At 33.0% G+C, this 12,168-nt stretch overlaps 1 protein-coding gene across 3 annotated transcripts in view; it reads right to left on the reverse strand.

The window, feature by feature from the left end:
* The window catches only part of fgf14 (fibroblast growth factor 14), a 143,277-nt gene that overhangs the window by 30,894 nt on the left and 100,215 nt on the right, over window positions 1-12,168 (reverse strand). For all 3 annotated transcript variants that reach the window (XM_051118990.1, XM_051118991.1, XM_051118989.1), the window contains exons 2-3: window positions 10,422-10,532; window positions 5,779-5,882 (exon numbers count right to left, since the gene is read on the reverse strand). In XM_051118990.1, coding sequence (XP_050974947.1) covers window positions 5,779-5,882; window positions 10,422-10,532 — 215 coding nt within the window. The remainder of the gene's footprint in view (window positions 1-5,778; window positions 5,883-10,421; window positions 10,533-12,168) is intronic.

Genomic DNA, 12,168 nt, shown 5'->3' on the forward strand with positions numbered 1-12,168 from the left:
TAAGGCGTTTCATCATAAAATATTATGCTCTGTGATTTTGGTTGCTTGTTCAAACAAAACAAACAAATAAAAAAATGTGTAGGAAGATTTAGACATGAGGGTGAGAATAATAAACACTTGAGAATATAATCAGACTGAGCCATCTGCCATCACTGAGAAATGCCATGGGATGAACTCGCTCATATCTTGTTGGTTACAGCTTATATCCTCAGGTTGTTTTTTTGGCCAGAGTTTTCTGGAGAAACGTGCCCCTTACTACAGGAATAAATGTGTCTAAAAATCGTGATGGTATTTTATTAGTTTTAACGCTGCTGATAATCTTACATTCGTCAGGCAGTGACCGTCAGTGGGAGGGCAGGGATTGGACAGTGCTTATCTCTGACTGGACAGGTTATGTGAAACCTCTGGTTAGATATGAGATTACTGCACAAAAATATGCTGTAAGACAAGTTCTTATCTTTAACCAACATATATGTTTAGCCTGGCAAACAGCAAACTCATAGCAGGAAACATGGAATGATTTGATTGTTTTTATTATACACCACCAACACTTAATGAGATTACAAGTACCAGGGCTCTACGCTTATTTTTTTCTTTAGGAGTACTTGTGCTCCTACCTTAAAAACTTTAGCAGCACAGTCAAAATTTCAGGGGCAAATTCTAATCAATAATCAAAAAATCTGATCAAAAATTAGCCTTCCCATTACGAGGTGATATTTGACTTCTTAAAGTGATTTACAGGGGAATTTTGTTTTTACCTTTGTAATGGCATTTTTCTAACTTTATTAAAAGTATGTCATCTTTTCTGTCAATTTTTAATATATATATATATATATATATATATTTCATAAGCTTTTTACAATTTCTAATTAAAACAACAGAATAAGAACAAGTACAATAAGATACCAATCAAATGAAATCAGTATTAACAAAATTAATCTGTACTACAGAAGTGGCACAGAAGAACACTAAAGTGGCTTGTAGGTGTGTTTTCATGTTTAATGAGGCTCAGAGTTGGCATGAGTGCAATCAAATTCATATTGAGATCAGTGTTTTAAATATTAAATTTTGAATACAGAAATACTGAATGATTTAAATAACTGAAAAGATACTTTAAAAAACTACCACTGGCAGTAGGCACTGGCAAGTCACTGATTTAATTACTGAATCATTCATTCATTTGATTTGTTCAAATGACTGATTCATTCAGGAGTAAAGCAAGTGACTGTCTTTATTAATATGAAATTGAATTATTGACTCACTAGATTCCTTAAAAAAAATGCACGCTCATTCATAAACAAAACACTGCTGTGTTTTAATGGAGATGTGTAGCAGCTCAGTTGTGACTTGACGAAATAGAGCAAAATCAGGCAATAGTGTTATAATCAGACAATGTCACTTAATGTTTATTTGACTGTTGTATTAAATCGATATCTCATTTACAAAATCCTTTAAAAATCATTAAAAGCTGTCACTCATCTTAGTTCATCGTGATCTCACAAAGTTCCATTATAATCAACGTAGCTCTCTACACTGCACAATGAATCTCTTATTTACACTCTCTCTATACTTTATGAAAGGATTTGTGAGATATGTCTGTGATGCATTACTCAACGTTGCAAAAACACATAGAAACCTTTGAAGCTCCCCTCAGCGCAAACACAAATGTGCTGATTGCGTCAGTTGCACTGGTGCTCCCAAATATTTTTTCATAGTCTCACACATTAGTTTTCCATCGCAAACGCGACTGAAATGGTCGCACTGAGTACTGTAGAGAAACATCAAGTGAGCAGAAATATTGTTATTATGTTGGGAGATGACAGATGTGATTGTTCATGCATAGGCCTAAAAGCTCTATCACTTAGAAATATGCCAAAAAGATCCACAATAAGATTTATTCATTACTGTACAGTCCTGTGGCTGCATCATGTGGTAAGTGTTCAGAAAATAAATCAAATACTTAACAAATCAAATTGGCTCTATAGTGAACTGAGCTTTGTAAGCAACCTCTGGTAGCAATAGTTCAAACCACAAAGCACCAAAGGGATGTAAGCCTACAGGGGCCAGTCTACTGATGTGAAGAGTCAATCTAACACTCATGAAAGGTAGCTCTAACAAGTGTGGCAGGGCGATAAAGCTATAGACCTCTTCAACCCATAGAGGAGAACAAACAGTTTTGAAGAGAGCCAGAGTGCCATGAAAAGCCAAATCACCCGGCCATATAACTTCATAGAGCGACTAAATTATTTTTTTCTTTCAGATGTTCTTTGCCAATTGTTTAATGGTTACATGCAAATGTCTCATTCACTCAAGCAGACAAGTATGTTTGCTTTTCAGAGCAATGCTGTTTTGTATTTATTAAACTGCAAAACTGTCACACCTGCAGCCACCCAGAAAAGGAGCTTGATTATTATTCCAAAGGATGAATCAGCCTATGAACATCAACGGCTGAGAGGAAAGCAGAGTTTGAGCCCTTTGAACAAAAGAGAGGGATTGAAAAATGGAAGATTATTGAAGTCTTTCTCTTCTCCCAGGCATGAGTCTATTGTGCAGAGACTCCAGGATGTTTCGATACTATCGGGTCACTTGTACTCCCGCGCTGTACAAAAAAAAAAAAGGCCTGACAGACAAAAGACCAGGATGCAGTGCTAGAGCTTCTTAATGGAATTCTGCTCTATTCAACGGGACTATCGTATTCTCTCAGCCCGACTCTAAGAGAGAATAGAGATCAACTAATCAAAGTGGGCCGTCAGCGTGCCTTCATTTGTGTTTGACTGATGAAGGCAAATGAGTAACGATTGATCGTACACTATAAAATGTCATTAATCTGTGATACAATAAAAAGTTGGAATGAGAGAAATGGACACAAAACTCATTTTAGCCACAGAAGACCAGTTTTAGTGGTCTCAGAATAATAATAAATCTCATTCTGGTGTATTTTCCATTCCAAAATGATGCACATACTATTAATTCCATTTATTATTTTATTAATTTAATTTAGCAAAAACTATAAACTCTATGAAGCTCTTCAAAATGGTTTAAAATGGTTAAACTCATGTTTGCTGTAGTGCTAGAATTAAATGTCATTTTTAATAAAAATCTGAGGGCATCTACAGGATAAGTGCGCTTATTTTATTCGCTAATGAAAAATGGCCTCTAATGGATGGAGGGTCATGTAATAACTGCACATTCTCATAGAAAATAGGAATAATGACAAATGAATGTACAAACCTCAGAGAGCAGACAGAGAAAAAGGAGGGGAGCTTTCTCTGCTATTACCTGAGTCATTCACACAGGAACAGAGAGAGCAGAAAAGAAGCAGTGATAGAAAGCTGAGAGAGTGTGTGGGCGCATCCATAGAGTTGATTAGTAAGCCCATTAGAACCGAGAAAGACTGTCATTGTATAAGACTCCCCAGTGAAATATGCTGGGTCAGCTGTGGCTGAAGTTTTAGCTTGTTACTAGGAAAGAAACAGCTTCTGCATATCAACATTTCTAGTCCATATAACCATTATTTTAAAACTAATGTCAAGCACTAAAAACACCTGTATAATTGGAAACATGTATGAGGCACATACACTTTAGACACTCTTAAAACACATAGGGCAACATAAAATATGTATCATATGCAAGCGGAATTTATGGTAACACAAGTGGGTTTTTCAAGTGGGTTTGACATTTCATCTTAAGCAGTTAAATCGATTCATTTCAAGTGTGTCTTAAATGTCCAAAGTTGTCAAAACACTTTTGGAGGTTGTCTCACATCTCCCTTTCTCTGTATGCTAAGTTATATGTATGTGTTAACTATTACATTTAATTATTTATTAATATTAACAAATATACAAAATACATTAATTGAGTAATCAGATAATTATAATAACTTTTTTGTAGTAATAAAGTGAACAATAGCCTTTAAAATGACTTAAAATTAGGGCTATCAAACGATTAATCACGGTTAATCACATACAAAATAAAAGTTTGATTTTGCCTAATATATGTGTGTGTACTGTAATGTGTGTGTAATTATTATGTATATATAAATACAAACACATTTATGTATATATTTATTGTATATAAATATTTTTATTTACATATAAATTATATAAAAATGATAATAAATACATATACATGTAAATATTCCTTAAATATATACATAAATGTCTTTGCATTTATATATACATAATAATTACACACAGTACACACATATTAGGCAAACTCAAACTTTTATTTTGTATGCGATTAATCACGATTAATCGTTTGACAGCCCTACTTAAAATAAATATATAATAGCAATGAGGCAATAATAATAAAGTATAAAAAGCAAGTAATCATATGGTTTTACTGAACAAAACTGTTAAAATACATATTGTATTATAAACAATAGAGCTAATGTACATTACGCATTATATCAAATGACTGCAATGGGCACCAACGGCCTGACGATTGTTTTACACTTTACATCGCGACCTAATCCTTGTTTAATATTGACAACATTTAATTCAAATTTCCACTTAATATTTAATATTTGGACATTTCTTAAATGCAAAAGTCGTTTTGAATAAAAATGTCTGCTAAATGTAAATTAAAAATTAAATTAAAATGTAATCATTAGGGCAGCAATCATTCCTCGATTTTATTTGAGTATTTGATTTTAAAAAATCCTTGATTGTGCCTATATCGAGTGATTTATTCTAAGGAAGTAGCAACGTAAGAAGTGCTATAATAGTTCCAATACTGTTGGAGATATGTATTGCGATTCACTCAAGTGCTCATGGAAAAGATGAATTTGTACTGTGCAGTGCTCTGTCAATAAAGTCCAGCAGCAGAGAGGAAAGGTAACACCTCACTGATTGCCATGGTTGCCAGTAATTAATGACCATCTGCTCAAGGTGGATACGTTGCACTGTGGGCTAAATGTAATGTTTGATGGTAAACATGAACACGACTTTAATGCAGCACAAATGTCTCAGCAACAGGTCTTGATAAAACCACTAATGCACATGTGGGTGTGCATAATTGTGGTTTGCATTTAAAACTAAAACCATAACAGAGGCATGCTCTATTATGTATTATAGCTCCATTATGATTTCTGGCATGTAAAAACGTTTCTATTTAACTTCTCTCAGCTACCCGTATACCTGTGTGGATAGATGCGACTTCTGCGTGTTAGTGCAATATCAGGTTTTACAGAATGAAATAATAGATCACAAGACGTTCTGCCCAAAAATCTGTGGTGGTCACAATGACTCATCTTTTACCTGCAGAGAGAATATTTCTCTTAGGTGAAAGGGTATAAAGCAGTAGCGAAGAGGGTATCAGCTTTGAGCCTGAGCTGATGCGTCATTGTAAATGAGATGGCCATGCCGACATCTGAGAGTGAACCACTGACTGATACTGCGAGCGATTGCAGATTTTGTATGTGTTCAGGATCACAAAGTCATGATGTTTCTAAGTTGAACTACGGTAGATTTAAAATTCAACCAAAACCTGTTTCAGAACCAAGTGAGTTTTCTTATAAAACACAATTTACTTTTTTACCCAATATTTGTGTGCTATGTATTTTTATGGCTATTAAATAATGTAAAGTGTTGCAATATGCTAATGTCGAACTGTTTTGGAATCAGTTGTGTATCAGTTCTCCCATACACAGTCGAGTCATCAGTCAGGTATTACAGCAGGACACTGCTGCTTATGTAGACAGTAAATCACTGGGTTCTGGAACAGAGAATTGTTGGAATTGTTAGAATTTTTATCCCAAGTATATGACTGTGTACTCACTGATGTGTACAGATGGCCTTCTCCATTCATGGCGATGTACAAGCCCGTCTTCACAGACTGAATAGCAACGACCCGAAGGCCCACAGGGATGAGGTTGAACAACGCTGTAAAGAGAATACAGGGGTTAACAAACGTGACTTCTCCACTGATACAAAATTCAACAAGTCATATCTAAAAGAAGAACTGAGGAAATGTCAAATTTTTAAAAATTAAAACAAAACAAAATCAGATTCCTTTAAAAGTTACTTGTAATTAGATTAAATTACATTTATATTTTTATTGATTACATGTTTACATATTATTTGCACAATAGCAATAAATTCCTCATAATTTATTGATTCTTCTTAATCCCTCTTTTCCATTTTTTAAATGTTCCTTTCTAAAATAGCCTACTGCTTATATACACACAGAAAGTCTTGCAGTTCTGTGCACATTTACACAAAGACCAGTCACTAGACAGAATTTTTGGATTTACAAAAAACATTTCAGGTGTAAGAAGTGTTTTAACACATCCGATCATCTAATTAATTTTATTTAAATTATCAGTCAGTATGTTATTTAAGCCTGTATTAATGTCTTTAAAAAGGCTTTTGTCTTTCAAGCACTTTAAAATGCATAAATTCTTGCTATTTTTTATGAACAATTAATGCAGGGATTCCCAAACTTTTTTGTCATCTGAACCTCTTTCACCTAATTTTTTAAATTTATTTGAGGTACCAAAGATTTTAAAATAAATATTTTAATTATTAATTAGCACTTTTGCATGTAAACGGGTGTCTTACGTTGGTTAATGGTCACATGACATGCAGGTAGACAAATAAAAGTGTCCCTCTGTTCAGAAACTTTGATGTAATATAATGTTTAATGCACTTCATGTTGTTAATAACAACTAATGGAATATATTTTCTCACTCTTTGTGAGAAATGTATGTCAATATGGCACAAGATTATCCTATCTGAATCAATGTGATAAACAAAGTAATCTAAAAGCAGTCAAATTCTATTACCTTAAATGTGTAATGTAATGGATTACGTTACTAACTACAATTTGTCATGTAATTTGGGATCAGTAATGGTTTACAATTTGTAAGTAATCTGCCCAGCTCTGAATGTGAGTTCAGTATGTGGTTGCTCTAGTGTTTTTGAATGTTGTTATGCAGTAAGAATAATTAGGATGTAGGGTAAACCTCTAACCCCAATAATAATAGCAAGCGTCACTAAAATGGAATTAGAATGATAAGCAATGGGCTTCAAATCTCAACCCATAAACTGAACACGGGCCACACTCCACAGAGTGCATAAACAGGGATAGTGTGAAGCATAAAAACTGATACACAGAAATTGAATGGAGGCCTCATATTATGTAGAATAATTGTTTTTATGCCCAGTGGGCAGCAACAGAAGCCTGGCGCTACAAGCTGGAGCATAGAAGGCTAGCGATTGGAGGCAGTAGTAGTGCGTGGCAGATTTAATGGATCTTTTGTTGTTGGAGCAGCTCTTCGGTCTTGTTAGGTAACGGCCATTGTTTGTACTGGAGGGGAGTAACAGCCTAGCTGGTGACACTAAGTGCATCCAAAGGGGTGATTTAAACCTACAGTGTAATGAACTCACTTCAACTCACTGGTAATTGGCAGAGCTCCCGGGGTGCTTGAATGAAAATGATTTCAGAAAAGCCCTGGTCTGGAAGACTCTGGTGTGGCAAAATATGAGTGGGACGGTTACATCAAAGTGAGTTTCTTGAAGTGCTCCACGGGCACGCTGGAACAGATTCTTACAAGGGCACAAAATGGACTTTGCATCCTTGTCTTCCAAAGAGAGCATGATATTGAATGCAATTTCATGCTCTTTCATTCTTTTTCTTCGCCTCTGTTTCTCTCTCCATCTCTCTTTCTATATTTGGGTTTGCAACTTACAGACTTTATATAAATACCTAATATTAATAACTATATTTTTACTAGGGCTGTCAAACGATTAATTGCAATTAATCGCACACAAAATAAAAGATTGAGTTTGCCTAATGTATGTGTGTGTACTGTGTGTAATTATTATGTGTATATAAATACAAACACATTCATGTATATAATTAAGAAATATTTACAAGTATATGTATTTATTATAATTTATATTATATATAAATAAAAAAAAATCTGTACATAAATAACATATTTCTCTTAAATATATACTTTAATCTGTGTATTTATATATACATAAGAGTTACACACGGTACACACACGTTTATTAGGCAAACTCAAACTTTTATTTCATATGCGATTGATCGCAATTAATCATTCGACAGCCCTAATTTTTACTTTTAAAATAATCAAGCAATTTGAATTTTTTTCAAGATAGCACAAGCATTTTCACACAAAATAAACTGATCAAGTAATAGATGTCTGACAAAGATGTTAGTTCAAAGAAAAGGTCCCAAATTATTTGTTTGCAGATCACACCTGGTTTGACATTTTGTTATCTTATTTTTTCATTTTACATGTGGCTTAATTGTTCAAAACTGTCCAAATATTTATTAAGTATTTACGTTTTAGTTTGCAACTCAGAATGAATCTAAATAACCAATTTTAATAACTATAACTGCACCTATATATATATATATATATATATATATATATATATATATACACTACCGTTCAAAAGTTTGGGGTCAGTAAGACTTGTAATAGTCTTTAAAGAAGTCTCTTATGCTCATCAAGGCTGCATTTATTTGATTAAAAATATAGAAAAAAACAGTAATATTGCAAAATGTTTTTACAATATAAAATAATGTTTTTTATTTTAACATACTTTAAAATAGAATTTATTCCTGTGATGAAAAGCTGAATTTTTATCAGCTGTTACTCCAGTCTTAAGTGTCACATGATCCTTCAGAAATCATTCTAATATGCGGATTTATTATTAGAATGATCAATGTTGGATAATATCAACAGTTGTGCTGCCAAATATTTTTTGGAACCTGTTTTTTTTTTTTTTCAGGATTCTTTCATGAATAACAAGTTTAAAAAGTACAGTGTTTATTCAAAATATAAATATTTTATAACAATGTAAATTATTTATTATTAACTTTTAATAAACTTTTAATTATAAACTTAATACATCCTTGGTGAATAAAAGTATTAATTTCTTAAAAAAAAAAAAAAAAAAAGAAACAATAAAAATGTACTGACCCCAAACTTTTGAACAGTAGTGCATATATATATATTTTTTTTTCATCATTACTCCAGTGTTCAGTGTCACATGATCCTTCAGAAATTATTCTAATATGCTGATTTCTAATTCATTTATTATCAATGTTGAAAATACTTGTGCTGCTTAATATTTTGCTGGATCCTGTGAAACATTTTTTTCAGGATTCTTCAATAAATTAAAAGTTAAAAAGAACAGCATTTATTTATAATACAAATCTTTTGTAACAATATACACTACCATTTAAACGTATGTGGTCAGTACATTTTATTCTTTCTTATTTTGAAAAAAATGAATACTTTTATTCACCAAAGATGTGTTAAATTGATAAAAAGTGATAGCTTATATTGGCTTATATTGTTAGAAAAGATTTATATTTTGAATAAATGCTGCAGAATCACAGCGCAACTGTTTCCAACATTAATAATTAAAGTAATAAATCAACATATTAGAATGATTTCTAAAAGATAATGTGACAGTGAAGACTGGAGTAAAGGCTGATGAAAATTCATCTTTCCATCACAGGAATAATTATATTTTAAAATACATTAAAATAGAAAAACATTATTTTAAACTGCAATAATACTTCACAATATTACATTTTTTTTCTGTATTTTTGATCAAGCAAATGATGATGAGCATATGAGAATTCTTTAAAAAGCATTGAAAAATCTTACTGATACCAACCTTTTGAATAGCAGTGTATCTCAAAGCAAGTGGACTTAACTGTCCAAATTTTTCTGGTGTATTGGAGTATATTTTATCCATATTTGGGTTTTTCAACTTATTTAATTTTTATAAACAGCCCATATAAATTACCTAAAATGTGTGCCTTGCCAGGACTTCAGTTTCCTTTAGGAAAGGAAAATCTGGTTACTGCAGTTGTTTGATTACTTTATGGAAACTTTGATTACTTTAGTAAAATTCATTGTATCTAAAAATAATCAAACAATATTTTTATACATTGTTACATGCCAACTCTACAGCTGCTCTCTGCATTTGTGTAGGTGTGCGTCTTAATGTCACAAATGTCAAGTGTCATCTTCTCTCAGAGTGTGTGACTGACAGAGAGCCCTCTGTGTGTCACTCTGTCGGTACAGCTGCATATTAAAATCAAATTAAGCAGCTGGCCTGCAGCATTTGAAAAGCAGGCCCAGTAGAGGCTAATAATACACCACTGCCTCCTGAGTTATCACCTCACATGCACACACATCTCCCCAAGGACCATCCTACTGCCATATCAGCAACAGTGATAACTACAGAAAATGAATCAGTAACAGGGATTTTAAAAGTGTGTGTAGTAAAAGTAATGATATGCATTTGTGCATACTTTACCTGTTAAGTGTAGCACTTTGCACACCAGAATGATCAATTAGAGGTCATTCCTTTTAAAACACATTCATGTTTTCATTATGTGCAATGATAATGAAATTAGAGGGAACTCACAAGAATTACTACTGTCATCCTTAGTCCCATCAAGAGATCCATCTGGGTTCATCTGCAAGTAGTATCCCTGCCTGCAATATAACCTGGTCACTATACCCTTGAGCTGGGGATCTGTGGAGAAAGACAGAAAACACTCATTAATCAATGAATTAATTCAAAACACTTCTAACAGATGAATTAGTCTATAGATATTACAAATATACATGTAAGTTGAGAAATTCTACCGATACATGTAAAGATGAAGATGTAAAGTTATAGTCCACTCAAAAATATGTCAGCATTTATGTACCCTCATGTCATTCCAACCCTCTATGTATTTCTTTCTTCTACAGAACACAAAAGAAGATATTTTCAAGAACACTGTGAACCAAATAACATCGAAGCCCGTTGACTTTCATTGTATGGACAAAATATCTTCTTTTATTTTCTACGGAACAAAGAAAGTGCTGTGCAGTGACTTTAATATGAAGTAGACTCCATAGCGCCATCTTTAGCCAGGCCTGATAGAGATTCTTGACCACCTGTGTCAAATTCCATTCAAAAACAAACTCTTCCTTAAAAATAATAATAGTAATATAAAGCAGATTGTTACATTAATGTGATGACATAACTGTAAAGCAGAACAGGAGAAGATATAAAGTTACTTATAAGCTGACAGGAAGCTTAAAAGAAAAATCAGTGAGCTAACCAGGCAAGTGTTCTCACTCTTCACATGAACAATTTGAGTAGCACTGCCATCTGACTGCTAAACAGAAGGGGATGGTTTTATGATTTGAAATTTTGTCAAATTTTTTCACAAATTGTCACAGGACTGTTCTTGGACAGACTTTAACTGGATTTTAAGACATTATATACAGTATGCTACAGTAAAAATTAAGATACGGGAAAGAGTTTCCATTCCTGTGCATTGTTAGGCATGTTCCTTAAAAAAGTGATTAGTTATAGTTACTAGTTACTTCTCACAAATAGTAACTGAATTACATCATTATAAAAGCAACTAATTACCAGGCAAAGTAACTATTGTGTTACTTTAAAAAAAAAAAAAAAAAAGTTCAAATATGTCAAATAACTTGGATGCCCCCAATATTAAATAGGCTAAATGAATGAAATTTTAATGAAATGAGTGACATTTTTAGTTTACTCACCATACTAATATTATAATAATATTTACTAATATTATATATCTGATATACTATAGTAGTCAACATTTGAAGTTGATCAAAAAAGTTGCCCTAAGTCAAAAATGGGCATTGTTTTGGTTTTAGGACAACTTTGATAAAAGGTTTTTGATCCACTTTAAATGTTGACTACTATACATATATAAAGATTAATATCTGAAAGTACACTTAGCATCAGTCAGTCATGCATTATAATATGACATTATGATAATTTAGATAAGAAAACTACAACGACTTCTACTACTAATAACAATATAAAATGCACTAAGGATTAATGAGCTGCTGGGTTCATGATTATTAATCACGTCTGCATTCGCCCGAAGTGATTTGCTGAAATCAAAACAGGGACGATAATAGGTGAACACCAGCCAATGGGATTGCCGTTTGCACATTAGTTCCGCCTACTACCGGAGAAACCGGCAGTTCTTGAAAGCTGAAGAATTCGAGAGGAACTCCATTATTTTGACAGGAAAATACAGCAAACAATATCGTTTAGCGCGTCAGTTCTGCATGGTATGTAAGTCTCTTTCACTCTGCATCTTTCTTTGCGTGTGTTTGAGACAAAGCAA

This window comes from Labeo rohita, chromosome 9 (genome assembly GCF_022985175.1).
Source record: "Labeo rohita strain BAU-BD-2019 chromosome 9, IGBB_LRoh.1.0, whole genome shotgun sequence".
NCBI classification, from domain to species: Eukaryota; Metazoa; Chordata; class Actinopteri; order Cypriniformes; family Cyprinidae; genus Labeo; species Labeo rohita.